The sequence below is a fragment of the Pimephales promelas genome, chromosome 1 (genome assembly GCF_988280905.1).
Source record: "Pimephales promelas chromosome 1, fPimPro1.hap1.1, whole genome shotgun sequence".
Taxonomy (NCBI): Eukaryota; Metazoa; Chordata; class Actinopteri; order Cypriniformes; family Leuciscidae; genus Pimephales; species Pimephales promelas.
The window spans coordinates 53514872-53536296 of record NC_142769.1 but is presented as its reverse complement, the minus strand read 5'-3'; the positions used below and the strand labels follow the sequence as shown (position 1 = coordinate 53536296).

At 41.1% G+C, this 21425-nt stretch overlaps 1 protein-coding gene across 11 annotated transcripts in view; it reads left to right on the top strand.

Annotated features, from left to right (window-relative positions):
* The window catches only part of nrxn2b (neurexin 2b), a 334333-nt gene extending 318271 nt beyond the window's left edge, over positions 1 to 16062 (top strand). For 10 of the 11 annotated variants that reach the window (XM_089131837.1, XM_089131833.1, XM_089131831.1 and 7 more), the window contains 2 exons: positions 5980 to 6058; positions 13270 to 16062. In XM_089131837.1, coding sequence (XP_088987963.1) covers positions 5980 to 6058; positions 13270 to 14111 — 921 coding nt within the window. In that variant the 3' untranslated portion in view covers positions 14112 to 16062. The remainder of the gene's footprint in view (positions 1 to 5979; positions 6059 to 13269) is intronic. The other variant, XM_089131838.1, reaches the window with a different exon arrangement.
* Positions 16063 to 21425: the final 5363 nt, after the last annotated feature.

Below are 21425 nucleotides of genomic sequence, written 5' to 3'. Positions count from 1 at the left end.
AAACACACTCAATTAACTCTGCTTTCAGTGAGTTAAAAACACACGATCAGTGAGTCAAACACACGTTCAGTGAGTCAAACACACGATCAGTGAGTCAAACACGCATTCAGTGAGTCAAACACTCGATCAGTGAGTCAAACACGTGTTCAGTGAGTCAAACACAGGATCGGTGAGTCAAACATACTCAAATAACTCTGCTTGCCTTTCAGTGAGTCAAACACACAATCATTGAGTCAAACACACGATCAGTGAGTCAAACACTCGATCAGTGAGTCAAACACACGTTCAGTGAGTCAAACACTCGATCAGTGAGTAAAACACTCGAACAGTGAGTCAAACACACGATCAATGAGTCAAACACTTAATCAGTGAGTCAAACACGCCTTCAGTGAGTCAAACACACGATCAGTGAGTCAAACACGCATTCAGTGAGTCAAACACTCGATCAGTGAGTCAAACACGTGTTCAGTGAGTCAAACACAGGATCGGTGAGTCAAACATACTCAAATAACTCTGCTTGCCTTTCAGTGAGTCAAACACACAATCATTGAGTCAAACACACGATCAGTGAGTCAAACACTCGATCAGTGAGTCAAACACACGTTCAGTGAGTCAAACACTCGATCAGTGAGTAAAACACTCGATCAGTGAGTCAAACACACGATCAATGACTCAAACACACGATCAGTGAGTCAAACACGCCTTCAGTGAGTCAAACACACGATCAGTGAGTCAAACACGCATTCAGAGAGTCAAACACTCGATCAGTGAGTCAAACACGTGTTCAGTGAGTCAAACACAGGATCGGTGAGTCAAACATACTCAAATAACTCTGCTTGCCTTTCAGTGAGTCAAACACACAATCATTGAGTCAAACACACGATCAGTGAGTCAAACACTCGATCAGTGAGTCAAACACACGTTCAGTGAGTCAAACACTCGATCAGTGAGTAAAACACTCGATCAGTGAGTCAAACACACGATCAATGAGTCAAACACATGATCAGTGAGTCAAACACGCCTTCAGTGAGTCAAACACACGATCAGTGAGTCAAACACGCATTCAGTGAGTCAAACACTCGATCAGTGAGTCAAACACGTGTTCAGTGAGTGAAACACAGGATCGGTGAGTCAAACATACTCAAATAACTCTGCTTGCCTTTCAGTGAGTCAAACACACAATCATTGAGTCAAACACACGATCAGTGAGTCAAACACTCGATCAGTGAGTCAAACACACGTTCAGTGAGTCAAACACTCGATCAGTGAGTAAAACACTCGATCAGTGAGTCAAACACTCGATCAGTGAGTCAAACACGCCTTCAGTGAGTCAAACACACGATCAGTGAGTCAAACACGCATTCAGTGAGTCAAACACTCGATCAGTGAGTCAAACACGTGTTCAGTGAGTCAAACACAGGATCGGTGAGTCAAACATACTCAAATAACTCTGCTTGCCTTTCAGTGAGTCAAACACACAATCATTGAGTCAAACACACGATCAGTGAGTCAAACACTCAATCAATGAGTCAAACACACGTTCAGTGAGTCAAACACTCGATCAGTGAGTAAAACACTCGATCAGTGAGTCAAACACACGATCAATGAGTCAAACACTTAATCAGTGAGTCAAACACTCGATCAGTGAGTCAAACACTCGATCAGTGAGTCAAACACTCGATCAGTGAGTCAAACACACGATCAATGAGTCAAACACTCGATCAGTGAGTCAAACACTTAATCAGTGAGTCAAACACTTGATCAGTGAGTCAAACACTCGATCAGTGAGTCAAACACACGATCAGTGAGTCAAACACTCGATCAATGAGTCAAACACACGATCAATGAGTCAAACACACGATCAATGAGTCAAACACACGATCAATGAGTCAAACACACGATCAATGAGTCAAACACACGATCAATGAGTCAAACACACGATCAATGAGTCAAACACTTAATCAGTGAGTCAAACACTCGTTCAGTGAGTCAAACACTTCACTTGTAAGTAATAGTCCCACTTGTGTTTCTCGCGGTCCGAAACTGCAGAAGAACACACTCCCACTGAACGCTCATTTACTGAGATATCAGGTTAAAATTTGGAACACAACTTGTATAGATTGATGGCTTTGATTTTCTTTTTTTATTTATTTAGAAAACATATTTCATAAAATGCGGAAAAAAAATCATAAAAAACGTGAAATTGTGTAACTTTTCTCTCTTCATCAATAATCTGCCGAGTGTCGTCTTTGAGAAGAGATCAAGCTTCAGTCTGTCGCTCTAAAGCGTTCAAGATTCTCCACAGTTGAAGATGGAAACATCATTTTCAGGTCTATGCTGAAGTGAATGAATGGATTATAATGACAATGAAGTGTTTTAAATGTTGACAAGGCGGACATCTTGTGCTCGTGCATGTCCTGAATGTGGAACATGATGCAGTATACCGAATAATATTGATGGTGAGGGACAGAAAGATAATGTGGGGAAGTGCTTGAGAATGGTGAACAAACGAATCAGAAAGAAACTGTAAATAGGAGTAATGAGGAAGAAATAGGAGAAGGGGAAATTGAAAAAGCAAATGATGCAAATGAAAAAGTCTCAAGAGACATTGATATGGCCGAGGATGATGATCTGAAATAATATTGATAGAAATCACAAAGAACCACATATGCCGTGTTTTAAAACAAATTGTGAAAAATGTGAATATATGACATTTGGAGGGTGTTGAATAAAACACATGGACACAAGTGAGGGAACGTTACGTGGAAATGGCTAGACTAGACAGGTGCTGTTGTTTTAAACATCATTTTAATATTATTAAACAATGAGCAATTTCTCCTGTAGGCTTCTCAGAGTTGTAATGTTTGTATCAGTAATGCAAAGCCAAGACGTGCTTATTGGTGTTTGGTCATTTTTGGCAACAGTTTAATAATAAGAAGTCAATAGAAGGCAACAATGGTGGGACATTGCAAAAATAGAGATACTGTGCCGTATGCATACTTTCATTGCTTCGAGAGACATTTCCCGATCTCTGAAAGATCTAGACAAAGAGATCATCAAAATGCAAAATTTTAATGGAATCTGAGAATGTGTCAAAGTTTTAAACTAGGATATAAAGAAAGTTTTAGATGATTTGTTGGGGGTTAAAGCACAGGGTGCTCTGGTACGCACAGATGGATGGCCCAACCAGTTTCTTTTTTGGGCTTGGTCTAGAAACATGCATTCCTTGTTATCTGAATCAGGCACAGAAATTATAGAGACTAAGAGCGGTAGGTTTATATTGAGAGTTATATAGGAGTTATGGAGGTGATGGATATAGCCAGCAAGTTTTAGTTCTGAATGAAGCAAACCCTGAGCTGGAAAAACCTTGTGCAAAAGGTGAGCTGTGTAACGCCCTCGAGAGAATGGAGTGGGGAAAGCTCCAGGGATGGACGAATGTTTTATAAATCACTCTGGGCAGTTTTGGGTGATGATCTTCTGAAGGTGATCAATGCCAGCTTGGCCAGAGGGTCGCTGCCGTAGACCAGTGATCACCATTACTGACAAAAGGAGAGCTCAGAAACATAAAGAACTGGTGACCGGTGTCAATCTTATGCTCTGATCTAAAGCTTCACCAGTTAGGGTGAGAGAAGTGATCGGTGGGGTCATACATATAGACCAGACATACTGTGTTCCCAATAGATCCATCATTGACAACATTCATTTAATTAGAGATATTTTGGACGTCTCTGGATCATTGGGTTTTGGCCTTATTTCTGTAGACCAGGAAAAAGCCTTTGACCGGGTTGAGCATAAGTACCTCTGGAGGACTCTGAGTGAGTTTGGTTTCAGCACGGGTTTCCTCAAAATGAGCGGGGTGTTGTATGCAAGCATTGAGAGTATACTCAAAACTAATGGAGGGTTGAGTGCTCCTTTAAAATAACAAGAGGCTGTGCATGTTGGATCTTTAGCCGTTGAATCTCTGCTGTCGAGGATTAGGGCAGACATTGATGGGTGGAGTAGACCGCAGTCTGAGTGTAAGATTAAGTCATTAGCTTATGTGGACGATATTAGTAAGTAGTAAACACTTTACAGGTAATTATAATAGAGTTTGGTAAAATGTCTTCAGCTAAAGTAAACTGGTATAAGAGTAAGAGGGAAGGCAGAAAATGGGAAGATGCCCTCCTAAACTAACAAATCCAGCAACGTTTGTCCAAAGTAGATCTTCTGGACCTGTTAAAGTCTTTGAATGGCCTGCAAGTGAAAGGCTGCGGTGTATCAGTCCTACACTCCATACAGTCCACTATTACAGCCTGCAGTTTAACGAGAAGTCCACTCGATACATGCCAACCGATGCCAGAACATTGAAGCCACCAGATTATTAATGATTGTCACCCATCCTCTAAAAGACATTTTTGGCCACAACCTTCTCCATTTTTCCAGACGTCCTTTTGTTTTGTTTTTCCCAAACCCCTTCGAATCATCTCCAAAATCAACACCAAAATATTTTAAACCACCTTCCTTCCACTCAAGTCCATTTTAAAACAAGCTGGAGATCTGGGATTGGACTTTACTTTGGATTCTAACAAGATTCAACTGAAGGGGACTTTTAGAGTTTGTAGCTTTTTAAAAAAGAGAAGAGGAGTTTCTGAGACATCTTTATTTTGGTTGTTAGAGGAACCGACTGTGTTTGAAGCCAGGTTGGATGAATCTAATGAAAATGTGGGTGTGAAATGTAATGTTTCCTTCAAGAAAGGTTCAATTGTGTGATCTGAGAGCAGCTGGGGGTCCTGAGTTAAATAACTCACAGGAGCATCTGGTCTAAAATGAAGGTCGGAAAGATTGGCAAGAAAATTGTTGGAGGTTTTAAAACAGAGACTTCGTTACGATGGAAGAAAAGTTTCTACTTGTGAGTTCTGGGGAAGGGAGGGTTTCTCCAAACAATAAAGATCCTTTTCCTGAAGTTTTCTTTACTCCTGATCTTAAAGGAGCTTATGGGCGGATGGTAGAGGACTTGGAAGATGTAAGGATTCACGAGGCTGAGCGTAAGAAACTGTGTTCAAGTTTTCATCTTTCATTGTTTTATGGAGTGTTCAAGGTTGGGTGATTTTTTGGATTCTTGAATTGTTTAAAAAGTTAAATGAGGTTTTTACTGTTCAGAGTTTTATTTTTGGTTATCGGTATGTAGAAAAAAAAGATCTTCATCATAGGTGAAGCAAAAATGGCAATATCCCTATGCATCCCTAAACGTTTTTATGAAAGACCCAGATGTCCTGAATGATTGGGCTGAAGGGTATGGACAGTTTTTTGCCTCAATCACTGTAAGGGTTAGGGTTAGGTTAGAGTTAGGGTTAGGTTAGGTTAGGTTAGGGTTAGGCTTGGTAGGCTGTGGAAGACCGGGTAGAAGATGACAGCTGTTTACTGACGCTGAAAACACCAGTTCTGGACAGTTTTGATTCTGTTGGGAAGAAATCTCTATACTTGATATACATGTTCAAGTCTCTAACATGCGATTTTTGAACAGAGATGGACAGTTTTTTGGATCTGATTTTCCCCTGTACAAATGTGCGATTGACAAGCGGACCGACGATCCAAAGTGGAGGATTGTACATGGGCAATATCTGCCCATTATTTTTTTAAAGAAGATAATTTTTTGGCCAAAGTGTTCGGTCCAAAAGAAAAATGTGTCGGTTTTATAACATTGTTTTATCTGGCACTGCAAAATTTGCGATTTGGAAGACTGGGAAAACAGACTGATGGGGAGAAGGTCAACGAGCGTCTGATGTTTCTAGGTTTGGTAGAATTATGGGGAATAAATGAAGTATTATGTACATTGTATGTTTATGAATGGTTTGTAATTTTTTGTAATAGCAAATTAATTGTAATAACAAAGGTGAACTCAATTTCAAATCTCTTTCTCCCCCCTCACTCCCTCTCTCTCCCTCCCTCCCTCCCCCCCTCTCATCGACGACCCCCCCCCCCCCCTCTATCTCTCTGTAGAATACTGACGATCTGTTAGTAGCGTCCGCTGAATGTCCGAGTGATGATGAAGATCTCGAGGAGTGTGAGCCTGGAAACGGTGAGTCAAGCTGACCATCTGTGGGAGTTTTCATGTGCTGAAACATACACACACACACACATCATGATGTCATCCCGTGTGCAGCTGTGATTGGACAAATATGCCTCAATGCGAGTCCGTAGTTCCAGATCCACTACACTGTAGTGTAAAATAACGAGTGTGTCTCAACCGTTGGATGGTCGAGTCTGACGAACGCATGAAACATTAAGAAACACACAGTCTTTCGTTGTTCAGTGAGTTACTGTAGTTTGAAGGATACTCCTCTGTTGTTGAGGCGGTGAGGTTGTCTTATGATCAGGTCAGTGTGTTTGTCTGCAGGTGTTTGTGATCTGGTTTAGTAATGCCGGGGCGATGGGATAAACGCTGTCTCTGGTCATGTGACTGAATGATGTAATAATGCAGTCTGTCACATGACTCGTTAGGTGTTTCATTATCATGTCCTATCAATAACAGCAGCTGAAGATCTGATGTCTTATTGGCACTAGATAATAAACCTGAGAAATGAGACATCTATCTATCTATCTATCTATCTATCTATCTATCTATCTATCTATCTATCTATCTATCTATCTATCTATCTATCTATCTATCTATCTATCTGTCTGTCTGTCCATTTGTCTGTCTGTCTCTCTATCTATTTATCTACTCCTAAACATCTTACTCTCCACCACCTAGCAACCACTAATACCACCTTAGCAATAGGGCAGCATCTGCATAGCAACCACCTAGAAAACTTCAGCAACTGTTTAATGTCAGAACGCCTTAGCAACCTCCGAGGCACACCATAGCAACCGTCGATCTCTGAAGGTGGGCAGCTGTTCATCTGTGTTTTCTGCAAACAAAAGGACAAAGAGAGCAAACAAACTGTGTGACTCACCGTCAAATGCAGGACTACAAAGTGAATGGAAACAAGAAAGATGAAGGTATGAATCAAAAATACAGAGAGAGAGAGAGAGAGAGAGAGAGAGAGAGAGAGAGAGAGACATGACTGGCATCAGTATGTTCCTCACGTTTGCTGGTATCGTGGGAGAGATGGATGAGCCAAAGTTGAGGCAGAAGAGAAGGAGAGAAGGATGAAGAGATGGAGGGATTGAGAGAGAGAGAGAGAGAGAGAGAGAGAGGGATGGAGAGAGAGAGAGAGAGAGAGAGAGAGAGAGAGGAATGAAGAGAGGGAGGGAGGGATGGAGAAAGAGAGAGAGACAAAGAGAGGGATGGATAGATGGATGGATGGATAGGAAATCTCCGCATTGCGTTTCTGCTCGAGGGTCCCTCAGAAATGTCTCATGAATGTCCCTCTACTCAGCTGATCCCGACGGGCTAATTAATCTCTGCCCTCGTTAGACTCTCCTAATTACATCATTCACTGGAGCCTGCCAACCATTCGCTAGCTTTAATGAGCCGAAACTACAAACACACAACCGCTACACACAAACACACAACCGCTACACACAACCGCTACACACAAACACACAACTGCTACACACAAACACACAACCACTAAACACAACTGCTACATACAAACCACTGTTACACACAAACACACAACCGCTACACACAAACACACAACCGCTACACACAAACACACAACCACTAAACACAACTGCTACATACAAACCACTGTTACACACAAACACACAACCGCTACACACAAACACACAACCGCTACACACAAACACACAACCGCTACACACAACTGCTACATACAAACAAACCACTGTTACTCACAAACACACTGTTACACACAAACACACAACCACTACTCACAAACACACTGTTACACACAACCGCTACACACAAACACAACCGTTATACACAAACACACTGTTACACACAACCACTACACCCAAACACACAACCGCTACACACAAACACAACCGTTACTCACAAACACACTGTTACACACAAACTCACAACCATTACACACAAACACATGACTGTAACACAAAACACACAACCGCTACACACAAACATTATATTGAATTATATAACTATATATCGCTAGACACAAACATTATTGGATTATCAGCTTATTGAAACAAAGTGTCTCTTCGTATAGAATCAAGATGCTCTTAATTTATCAGTTGATAAACTGAACTAAACAAACATGAATATTTCAGCACATTAAATGTGTGTTTGATGTGAAGCGAGTGCATTTATGTCTTATGTTGTGCATTATGAAGCGCTCGCACCCCGCCGTCACTCCAGCGCTACACTTCAAAATTAAATTAGCTAAAAGAGAGACAGCTCCGGTCTCTGGCTTCCCTGTGTCCCGAGCGCTCGCGACGAACACCCGTCAGGTCTACTCCCGTTCATCCCGCTGGGAAACAGGCTTCTGTCCCTCTCACTGCTCCACACTCGAGATCATCCACTCGTCTCGCCGGTTCTGCTCAAACTCCACGACTCCAGTCCGCCACGGAACCAAACAATAGAACTGGATCTCCTTTTCCAGCAATTCGAGTCAGAGTTGCCAAAATCAAAAATTTGAGGAAAAAATTTCAGAATTGTAATTTATTTATAAACTCGCAATTGTGAGAAAACAAGATTCTATAAGAAAGGAAGACGGTTTTAATGGTTTTATTTGTTTTTCTTGCAATTCTGAGAAAATAGTCGCCAGATATAAATGTCAGGATTGCGAGATATAAACTCAAGATTTTGAGGGAAAAAAAATGTCAGAATTGTGAGATAAAAAGTCGCAATTAGTTTTTTATATTTTTGTTATAAAAAAACTATTTTTAACGTATTTTCGTCTTGTTCGCTGCTTGTTTTGCAGTATTTCATTTTCTCTGTCTTAATACTGCAGTATAAACACAAAAGTGCAGAAAAAAGGTCCGAATTCTGATATCGCGAATGAACAAGCGATTGCGAGAAAAAAATCAGAATTGTAATTTATTTATAAACTCGCAATTGTGAGAAAACAAGCTTCTATAAGAAAGGAAGACGGTTTTAATGGTTTTATTTGTTTTTCTTGCAATTCTGAGAAAATAGTCGCCAGATATAAATGTCAGGTTTGCGAGATATAAACTCAAGATTTTGAGGAAAAAAATGTCAGAATTGTGAGATAAAAAGTCACAATTACTTTTTTATATTTTTGTTATAAAAAAACTAATTTTTAACGTATTTTTGTCTTGTTCGCTGCTTGTTTTGCAGTATTTGCATTTTCTCTGTCTTAATACTGCAGTATAAACACAAAAGTGCAAAAAAAGGTCAGAATTCTGATATTGCGAATGAACAAGTGATTGCGAGAAAAAAATCAGAATTGTAATTTATTTATAAACTCGCAATTGTGAGAAAAAAGTCGCAATTACCTTTTTCATATTTCTGTTTGTCGAAAATTAGGTTTCAGAAGACGTTTTCTTTTTTTTTGTGATCCATATTTTTTATTTTAAGTTAACATACCAGATACAAATCAAAGCTCATTGAACTATATACAAACAGATGCCATGAAAAATCTCCACATATAAGAATATATATATATATATATATATAAAATAAAAAATAAAAATATATAAAAAATATATAATAATAATAACAATAATAATATATATATATATATATATATAAATAAGGAATTTCAGAGAGAGGGAGATGTAGGATGTCAGAAGACGGTTTTAATGGTATTTTTAGTTTTTAGTCGCCAGATATTAAAGTCAGAATTGCGAGATATAAACTCAAGATTTTAAAGAAAAAATATCAGAATTGTGAGATAAAAAGTCACAATTACTTTTTTTTTAAGTAATTGTGATATATTTTTGTAAAAATATTTTTGTTCCATGGCGAAAACGAACTTCTATTAGAAAGAGCTTTCGGGAGGCGGATTTAACATACTTTTGTCTTGTTCGCTGCTTGTTTTGTTGTATTTGCATTTTCTCTGTCTTAATACTGCAGTATAAACACGAAAGTGCAGAAAAAAGGTCAGAATTCTGAGATCGCAAATGAACAAGCGATTGCGAGAAAAAAGTCAGAATTGTAATTTATTTATAAACTCGCAATTGTGAGAAAAAAAGTCACACAAAAAAGTTACCTTTTCCGTTCGTCGAAAATGAGGTTTCGGAAGACGGTTTTAATGGTATTTTTAGTTTTTAGTCGCCAGATATTAAAGTCAGGATTGCGAGATATAAACTCAAGATATTGAAAAAAAAATGTCAGAATTGTGAGATAAAAAGTCACAATTACTTTTTTAATATTTTTGTTCCATGGCGAAAACGAACTTCTATTAGAAAGAGCTTTCAGAAGACGGTTTTAACATACTTTTGTCTTGTTCGCAGCTTGTTTTGCAGTATTTCATTTTCTCTGTCTTAATACTGCAGTACTATAAACACAAAAGTGCAGAAAGAAGGTCAGAATTCTGAGATCGCGAATGAACAAGCGATTGCGAGAAAAAAGTCACACCGTGTCCTAACTACACGAAATTCCAGCGACAGCAAGTGTGTCTGTCCACACTAGACGTGACGCGACTGTGAGATTCAGAACAGTGTGTGGGCGGAGTCTCTCTGTTGGCCCGCACTCGCATTGGAAATGGGTAAGGACATAATCAAATCAAGAAATAACATTATTAAAAATCTAAACATTAACAAAATATACTCATTGACTAATTTTGTTATGAAGTACAGTTGTATATGTTTGCATAGAATTCATTTTGAACGCTATATTACATGCTTTCAAAATCTGAGGTAAATTATCCGTTATCTTGTGGCACAGTGACCTATTTTTAACTAAAAATAAATAATGTGTACTCATAATCAGTGTAATTTCTTCATTCTGTCAGCCGCGACGTCGCAGAAATAGGAACCGTTTCTAAATTAGAAACTTTGCGTGTCGCCGTCGCGTCTGGTTAGGACAATATAAAAGATACCTTTTATCGCGTGTCGCGGCGTCGCGTGTAGTTGGACACGGTGTCAGAATTGTAATTTATTTATAAACTCGCAATTGTGAGGAAAAAGAGTTGCAATTACCTTTTTCATATTTCCGTTCTGTATAGCGAAACCGAGGAGCTATTAGAAAGAGCTTTCGGAAGATGGTTTTAACGAATTTTTGTCTTGTTCGCTGCTTGTTTTTGCAGTATTTGCATTTTCTCTGTCCTCGAGCAGCAGTATTAGCACAGAAGTGTGTGTGTTTAATGATGTCTTCGCTCAGTGTTGGTGCAGGTGTTCACTACGGTTTGAAAGGAGTGATTTAATTCTGTGCATCAGTCCAGATTTGTTTCTCACTATTAAGTTTGTCCAGTTAGACCGTAATGCATCTCTTGCAGTTCTTCTTGGCTTATGTTGCATCTGTTGAGCTGGATTTGCAGCAGACGCTCGTACGTGTCGTTTGTTGCCGTTTTAGAAATAAAAGCAAAGGGATGAAACATGAATAAAGCAGTGAAACTGGAGTCCGCACTGCGGTGGTGAAGATGTGAGATATTAGTTTGTGTGTATAAAACGATGTTGTCACAGAAGGCAAAGTTTGACCAATCACAGACTGTGTCATTGGGGGAATCTTTCCCGAGATTCATCATGATTCACACAAACCTGACGGAATCATAGTTCAGTGATTTGTGTGTCGCGTGGATTGAGAGTTTGAGAAAGTCCGTCATTGAGAACCCCTTTCAGATCCGCGCTCACTTCATCTGGATTCAAGATTCCGATCGATCCTGGGAACGGATTGCTTTGGGAAGTTGCATATTATAAGATATCATTGTGCCCGGTGGCACCTAAAATCAGCAAAGTAGTCTTGTCAGCGACTGAATTATCAGACTCCATTCGATGCTCTTGACAGATCATTCCTCTAAACGGCTGGTCGCCTCGAGCGGCTTTTTCCAGCAATAGATATAAAAGATGTTTCGGTGAACTGGCATTCGTTTAATGTAGATCGACTCGGTGAAGCGTTCCCCAGACTCTCAACCCGCAGACACACGTCTCACATTGGGGCTGTTGGGTGGGACGAACTCTGTGAAAGATATCATTAACATACTGTTTCCTTTTCAGCTTCTAACCCAACGATTTTAACTCTGTGTTATGAATGTTAATATCACCTTTTCTCCCAGTGGATTCACAGTTTCTTTGAGTTTAATGAGTCTGTTCATCATTATGCAAACATGAAGCTCTTTTTGAAGGTTGGTTGAGGGGAGGGTGCCATGTTGATGCCATGGTTTGAGGAGGTTTCAGATCACAGACCAACAGTCCTTCCCCCTCAAGCTGCTTGAAACGCAATGTTTGTCACACTAATTTGCCTCATCATATGAATAACAATGATATGCATTATGTGTTGAAACAGAAAAAGCTCTTCTGCACCCCATTTTCATAGATTTATGCTCCATTAAAAGGTGTTGATGTTTGACAAGTCTAAATCTGAGCGGCGCGACGTCAAACGAAAACTTGTATCATTTAACTTTTGGCATTCCTTGACACTCAGAGGAAAACAGGCTTTTGTTATTCATGCTCTGAGATTTCCAAAAGACAGGCTTATGGGTAATTATGTTGAAAGATTCGGTCTGTGTTTTGGGGAGGGGGAAATCTTGTGGGACAGTAATTTGAAAATATCACCTTCGGTATCCCGGGGTGAGAGTGGGACGTTTTGCATATAGATCCTCATCATTAGCGAGATATCACCATGCCAACGGGGAGCGGGGATTATGAGCTTTGTGAGCTCCGGGAAAAACGTTCAGTGAATGATGAATTCAAAACACTTTAAAACACTTTGAAACATGGGGTGAAATTTGTTTATCACTATCCGAGAACAATCTTACACAGCTTTCTTTTTGTAATTTTTTTTTTCATGCAAAAATCATGCGGCCAATTTGTTAATGTAAGTGACCTGTACTACGTGGTTTGCTATCTTGTTAAACATGCAGTGAGTGGAGGTTAGCATTAGCATTAGCACTAGCACTAGCATTAGCACAGCCAAGTCTGAATGTACTGTACAGTAGATGTAGAACTGTTTGTGTAGGATTTATCTGAATGTACATTCTAGTTTATGCTGGGTAGCACATTATGCTTAAGTTTTAAATGATTGTCTGTATTATTCTAACCCTGTAATCAAGTACACACCAGTAATTCTTTAGCATTAGCCTAGCTGTTCATAGTCTGATTTTAAATAGATGCTTACCAAACTAACTTTAGAACTAACCTCATTAAGTCTTAGTCCTGTTCTAATGATGGTTCTTCTCTCTCTTCTGTTCACTTGTCTCGCTCGGGTGACTAATGCCGTGTTCCTTCTCTCTTTCATCCTAGGAGGTGAACTAGTGTTGCCAATTATAACTGTGGATTCCCTTGACCCCCCGTCGATTGCGACACGTTACCCTGTTATTCCCCCGCCCCCGACCTATCGCCCCTTCCTCACCTTGCTCGAGACCACCAAAGAGTCTCTCGCCCTGCCCGGGCGGCCCCCTTGTCCGCTTGACCAGGAGGACTGCGAAGAGCCCATGGAGGTCTCGGCCTACGGCTCGGGCGAGATGACGGAGTCCGACGATGAGGATTACTATAAAAACTCGGCCCTTGTCACTGATCGGACGGTACTCCCGCCTCCCCCCCGGGGCGATCGCCCCTTCGCCCGTTTGCCCAACTCTCATCGGCCGCCCCTCCCCTTCACCCCCACGGCCCCACCAGTTTCCCGACTCAAACCTGGCATCAACAGTGGCCCCAACATCCCGGCGGGCAAAATGAACACTCGTGACCAAGTGCTCCTGCCGCCCGCTCAGCCGTCGGGCGAACCGCATCGACACAACCCAGGTATAACGTATCCCCCCAATTTCCCCCATGTCCCCACCACAGACCCCTCGTCGCCAGACCGAGGGCCGCCGGGAGCAGTGGAGGTGATCCGCGAGTCCAGTAGCACGACGGGAATGGTCGTGGGAATCGTAGCCGCGGCCGCTCTCTGCATCCTCATCCTCCTCTACGCCATGTACAAGTACCGGAACCGCGACGAAGGCTCCTACCAGGTGGACCAGAGCCGCAACTACATCAGCAACTCGGCCACGCAAAGCAACGGCGCCCTAGTGAAGGAGAAGCAGCCCGGCACGGCCAAGACGGGCACCAAGAGCAAGAAAAACAAAGACAAGGAGTATTACGTCTGAGCTCGGCCTCCGAAGGGACCGACGGCGGGAGAAGGAGAGAGATAGGATGAGGAACGGAAAGAGAGATTTTTCGGCAGTTGACCGGTCACTTATAGTGCTCTGACATCAGTCTTCTTTAATTTCCTGTCTCGTCTAGCTGTTGGCCTCATTTCCAGCGAGCGCTAAAGAGTGTGAGGGTGTCTGTTGGGTTGGGAATCATTCCTTCCCTCATTTCAATTTTTTGATAGCTAATCCCTGTTATGAAAAGAAACTCTGCAAACCTTTTGTATTGATGAAAAGGGGATTTCTCCGCTCACTTGATTTGACGCTCTAGTTTGTTCTTTGTAAATACTACTCGAGTCCTCAATATTCAGATCATCTCCTAGCCTGATGTCAAAACACCCGTGTATGCCAGGCTGCTTGGGCAATCCATTGTTGCTCCATCAGAGCGTTGGATGTGGCCGAGAATTGTTTGGGAATGAGAGCAGTTGGATTGGAACGGCTTGGCATAGGTGACATTTCAGGAACAGATGGTGCCGAAAACGTTAAGCAGTCACACTCCTCCGTAATACTGCCAAACCAGCTCTGTGTCAAATCCGTCTCCCTCTCTTTCCAAGTGCTTCACGTTTCCATCCTCCCCTCCCTTCATCCCTCTCTTTCTCTTTCCCACACCCTTTCTTGGCTTGTTCTCTCTTTTCCTCCTTGTCCTTGGTGCTCAGGAGCAGATGCAACGTGATTCTGTTGTGTTTCCAGCATGTGGTATTCAAAATGAAAACAGACAAATACTGTTTCTGTGGAGTCAAATAAATTAATATACGAATACGTATACATATATATATATATCAAACCGTTACTACTAGCGAAACATCTGTGGATGATCCCCTCGGAGACCCCGCGTTCCAGCAGATATTCGTCGTGTGTGTTTGGGGGTTCCACAGGGCTCCGTCCTCGGCCCGCTGAGGATCTTGGTTTCTGCTCTAAGTACCTCATTCAAGAACCCGAAACACAACCCCAACAGCATACAGATGTTTGAAAAGGACTCGTGAACACGATTGATCGAGACCCTCTGACCCACGTCACGTCAACAAACCACATCAGTGGAAGACAGCAGAGACTCATAGGATGCTTTTTTTGTTTTGTTTTCTATGTGTGTGTGCGTGCTCTCTTTTTTATTTTGTCACAATGTCAAACGCAAAAGACTATAATGTTCCACGAGTAGGGAACGTGAACTCTCCTGCGTCTTTGAGCACGTTCTCTCAGGGGGAAAGTAGGTATTATCTTTGCGCATTCAAGAAAACGGAACAAACTCTCTTGAAAGAAAGACGAAACGGCCTGTTCCTTGGAAGATGTACATCTTGAACTCTAGTATTCTAATTTTCTCAACTCTATTAAAAGAACTAAACTCTACAATGAAAAGAAAATGTTTAAAACAGTTTGTGAAATGTCTAAATATTTGAATCTCATCCCAGTGCTAAAAGAGATGTGTTTTTCCTAATTATCATCCCTAAGAAAAGAAAGAAAAAAAAGAAAATAACGTGCAATGAAATGCACAGATACGTGAATCAGATTCCAGAAAGCAGATGCTCCTTTGAATATTAAACAGCAAAATACGATTTGGTTTACAAGAAAACATTTCCTTTACCTGGCGGGATAGTATCCGGGAGACTTTGATCCTCTGTTTGAATCATGTCGCTCTGGCTTTACCCAGCGTGTGGAGGGCTGTTCATTCTCCATATTCACTCAACGAGGACCAGACACCATCATCATTTGATTTCACTCTTCCATCTCTGTGTGCTTGTGTGTGTGTGTGTGTCTGTATGAATGTCTCCATTATTTCCGATCCTGTCGGGTTTGTTGCATTTCTCCTCAGCTCCCTTGTTCTTTCTAAATGTTATTGTAGAGTGTTCCAGTGAGATGAATCTGCATACGTGTATATTAACAGAAGGGAATACAATTGGTTATATACTTCTTACACCCTGTGTTGTGTGCTTATTTAGCATTCACACTTTTCTTCCAGAACATTCTTGCTCACTTAGGCTCAACACAAACCCTTTGAGAGGATAAACTAGAGTGTATTTATAGGCCTAACTTCATTCACATCAAGATGAAGCTGTACGCGAGTGCGGTAAGTTTTTGATTCTCGTAATGCGGTTACAATCGTGCATACATTTGCGATTCACCTCTGGAAGGCATATCGTGCGTACATTTGCGTATGGTTCAAATCATTATTGATATTTGTAAATATGCACTACTTTAACAACAAGACAAGGTGATGCCGCTGTGGTGGAAAAACTGATCCACAAAAAAGCTGCAATCGTTCTCCCCTCCAGTAGTAGATACGACTTGAGAGTTCGTTCATGTCCGATTTTTGACTAGGAAACTCCAACTAGGAAATTATGACTAGAAACTCCGACTAGGAATTATTATTATTATTATTATATAAATACTACTTTAGTGACAAGGCGATGCAGCGTTTATGCAATCTTTTTTCTGCACCTGATGGATAGATAGTTTCATTTTTGCTGTCAAATTTCCAAGTACAGGGAAGACAACGAACTGACACGGTTGTTTGACTTAACGCAGTGGTTCCCCAATTTTTTTGGTCATTCCCCAATTTGAACAAGGGGGAATTTTCAAGCCCCACTTCCCCCCATCGCCCCGTCACAATGCTAATGAAATACGCAACAAGCTTAAAATGATCCAATTTATTGAAGTAACAAGTAGTTTCTAAATACAAACTAAACAAAATAAAAGTGCAGGTGTGTCAAAATGTTAAAAAGAACAGAAGAGAAATCCATTTGGCAACTCCGACCGCTCAACCCTGCTGGCTCGAGAATATGTGGAATAAGGGCTAGAATAAAATAAAAAATAGCAAGGAGACATTGAATTGTTTATTAATAAACTGGTGTTTTCTGCATCACTGCAAAGATGAAGTTGACAATGCAGACTTGCCATGAACGAATAAAGATAGAAAGGCATAAAAAGGAAAATTTCACTTTGAACGGCGACGCCCGCGACTACCATCTGTAGTTAGGGGGCCCCCCAGTGGCGGCGGGACCCTAAGCAGGAGCTTAGTTCGCTTAGTTCGCCGGCTCTGTCTCTCCCTCTCTGCCGTGCACGCGGCTGCGCGCTACACAGTTTGAACATATATATTCACATAGCCTTTTGAAAACAGTGTTTACATTTCCCGGGACAGGTTATTAAAAAGAAGGACAATCCCAGTAATACAGGGACAGGTGGCAACCCCACCTCAACCATGTTGAACGTTTATGGCACTCCCAACTCAGAAACTTGGGTATCAAAATTATCTCAGTTTCCCAGTAGTAAATACAACTTGAGAGAGCGTTCATGTCGAATATCCAACTGGGAATTTCCGACTATGAAACTTAAAGTAGTTCCTCAAATTTTTCACTTGTATTTATGATAATTCTTCTGATAGTATACTATGATATGTAAATATGCACTGCTTTAACAACAAGACAAAGTGATGCAGCTGTTGTGTAAAAACTGACAAAGTATACCAGTCACAGCAGCAATCGCCCTCCTAAAGTTCATTACGCGCTCAACTCGGAAACTCAGGTATCAAAATTATCTGAGAGTTTCCCAGTGGGAAATTCAACTTGAGAGGGCGTTAATGTCCAATATCCCACTAGAAAACTTCAATTACAAATTTTCGACTCAGAAATAATGACTAGGAAACTCAGACTTGGAATTTCCAATTAGGAATTTTCAACAAGGAAACTCTATTAATTTTCATCTAGGAAACCTGTATTTATGATAATTCCGATATTATCGGAAAAAAAAACATCAAATGGTTTTCCAGATATGTAAATATGCACTACTTTAAAAAGACAGCTATCAAAGGCAATCGTTCATAATTATCTCAGAATTTTCACTAGGAATATCCAACTAGGAATTTCCAAATGGTTATTTCTGGTTAGGGATTTACTAGGAAACTAGGAGTTCAGCTAGAAAACTCTGACTATGAATGTATCTGTGACAGACAGATAAAGACTGGACAGTTAAAAAAAAAAAAAGAACAAGGTTCATCGTAGAACAAAAGACATCAGGACTGAAGAAGTGAAAGATTGAAAATGTTGGAAAGTGCAGATGTGTTTTAGAACACAAACACACACTCTCTCACACAGGCTCTCCTCTTTCTGTTTCCATGGAAACAGGCTTCAGCCTTTATGTTGGTGTGTGTGTGTGTTTGGGGGTTTAAACAGTTCTCCAGTGATCTTTGGAAACGGGCAGAGAAATAAAAGAGGACAGACAAGACTGAAAATGAAGAGGCAGAGAAACAAAAGTCAGTGTTTATGACACATTAATGAAGAACGACTGGAGTTTTAAAATCATATATTTCATAGAATTCACAATCACAAACTCATTACTAGAACAATTTGTGTCTCTCCAAGTCCTTCAAATCTCAATCTCTGCCTGATATTTCCAGGTTTTCCATGCCAAGCAATCCTGACACACACACACACACACACTCTCTCACACATACGCTCACACTCTCTCACACACGGCTTGACAACATTCAGTTCAGCAGCTCGTATTTATGATGTAAACAAATAATATTATATTCCAAAAACATAATTCGCCTAATGTTCCAGTGTCAAGTAAGAAACAGCAAACAGAACTCGCCAGCTGGTGAATTTATCACAAACATACAAGAGAGAAAGGAAAATACACTTTACAAATATTGCAAATACAGTTATAGAAATATCACGATGGCAGTATTGAGTATTTAGCTTTATTTAGTGAATTATAATAATCCTGTTCCCATGATGTCAGTGCTCTACTGTTAGAGTGACATTTCCTGGTAATTCTGTTAAATATCATTAACTGTACAGTATGAATCAGCGATCTCTAATGGTTTGAGATGGCGTGATGAAGCTCGCTGCTGATGAGATTATTACAGAAAATCTGCACAAATACTTTCAATTAACAGCATTTCAGCTCTGAAGACACAGACTGGAGGATCAGATGAGTCTCTGCTCACAGTGTGATGGGTGGTATGATGCTATTTTCACAAGATGTAAAATAAGTCTCTGATATCTCCAGTGTGTGTGTGTGTGTGTGTGTGTGTGTGTGAAATTTCAGCTCAAAATACCCCACGTAAAAGCATGTAAAAGTTGTCATTTTTCCAGGGTGGTTAAAACCACCCGTTTTGTGTTTGTCCCTTTAAATGCAAATGAGTTGCTGCTCCTGGCACAGGGGGCGGCAACGCATTCCCATCCCAAGGCGTCATCTAACTGACAAATTTGACCATGCTTCAATATCTGACGCTTTAGGCACCCTTTAGAGTCAGTTACATGATGTGATCCTAGATTAATTATGATTTTACTTTTCTAACTGTAGTTAGTTTGTGATGTCGCTGTTTCTGACTGTAGTTAGAGTGTAATGTTGCTGTTTCTGACTGTAGTTAGTGTGTAATGTCACTGTTTCTGACTGTAGTTAGTGTGTGATGTCGCTGTTTCTGACTGTAGTTAATGTGTCCCTGTTTCTAGTTGTATTAGTTGCACTAACTACAGTCAGAAACAGCGACATCACACACTAACTACAGTCAGAAACAGCAACATTACACACTAACTACAGTCAGAAACAGCGACATCACACACTAACTACAGTCAGAAACAGCGACATCACACACTGACTACAGTCAGAAACAGCGACATCACACACTAACTACAGTCAGAAACAGCAACATTACACACTAACTACAGTCAGAAACAGCGACATCACACACTGACTACAGTCGGAAACAGCGACATCACACACTAACTACAGTCGGAAACAGCGACATCACACACTGACTACAGTCAGAAACAGCGACATCACACACTAACTACAGTCGGAAACAGCGACATCACACACTAACTACAGTCGGAAACAGCGACATCACACACTAACTACAGTCAGAAACAGCGACATCACACACTAACTACAGTCGGAAACAGCGACATCACACACTAACTACAGTCAGAAACAGCAACATCACACACTAACTACAGTCAGACACAGCGACATCACACACTAACTACAGTCAGAAACAGCGACATCACACACTGACTACAGTCAGAAACAGCAACATTACACACTAACTACAGTCAGAAACAGCGACATCACACACTAACTACAGTCAGAAACAGCGACATCACACACTGACTACAGTCGGAAACAGCGACATCACACACTAACTACAGTCAGAAACAGCGACATCACACACTAACTACAGTCAGAAACAGCGACATCACACACTAACTACAGTCAGAAACAGCGACATCACACACTAACTACAGTCGGAAACAGCGACATCACACACTGACTACAGTCAGAAACAGCGACATCACACACTGACTACAGTCAGAAACAGCGACATCACACACTAACTACAGTCAGAAACAGCGACATCACACACTAACTACAGTCAGAAACAGCGACATCACACACTAAATACAGTCAGAAACAGCGACATCACACACTAACTACAGTCAGAAACAGCGACATCACACACTAACTACAGTCGGAAACAGCGACATCACACACTAACTACAGTCAGAAACAGCGACATCACACACTGACTACAGTCAGAAACAGCGACATCACACACTAACTACAGTCAGAAACAGCGACATCACACACTAACTACAGTCAGAAACAGCGACATCACACACTAACTACAGTCGGAAACAGCGACATCACACACTAACTACAGTCGGAAACAGCGACATCACACACTGACTACAGTCAGAAACAGCGACGTCACACACTAACTACAGTCAGAAACAGCGACATCACACACTAACTACAGTCGGAAACAGCGACATCACACACTGACTACAGTCAGAAACAGCGACATCACACACTAACTACAGTCAGAAACAGCGACATCACACACTAACTACAGTCGGAAACAGCGACATCACACACTGACTACAGTCAGAAACAGCGACATCACACACTAACTACAGTCGGAAACAGCGACATCACACACTAACTACAGTCAGAAACAGCGACATCACACACTAACTACAGTCGGAAACAGCGACATCACACACTGACTACAGTCGGAAACAGCGACATCACACACTAACTACAGTCAGAAACAGCGACATCACACACTAACTACAGTCAGAAACAGCGACATCACACACTAACTACAGTCAGAAACAGCGACATCACACACTGACTACAGTCAGAAACAGCGACATCACACACTAACTACAGTCAGAAACAGCGACATCACACACTGACTACAGTCAGAAACAGCGACATCACACACTGACTACAGTCAGAAACAGCGACATCACACACTGACTACAGTCAGAA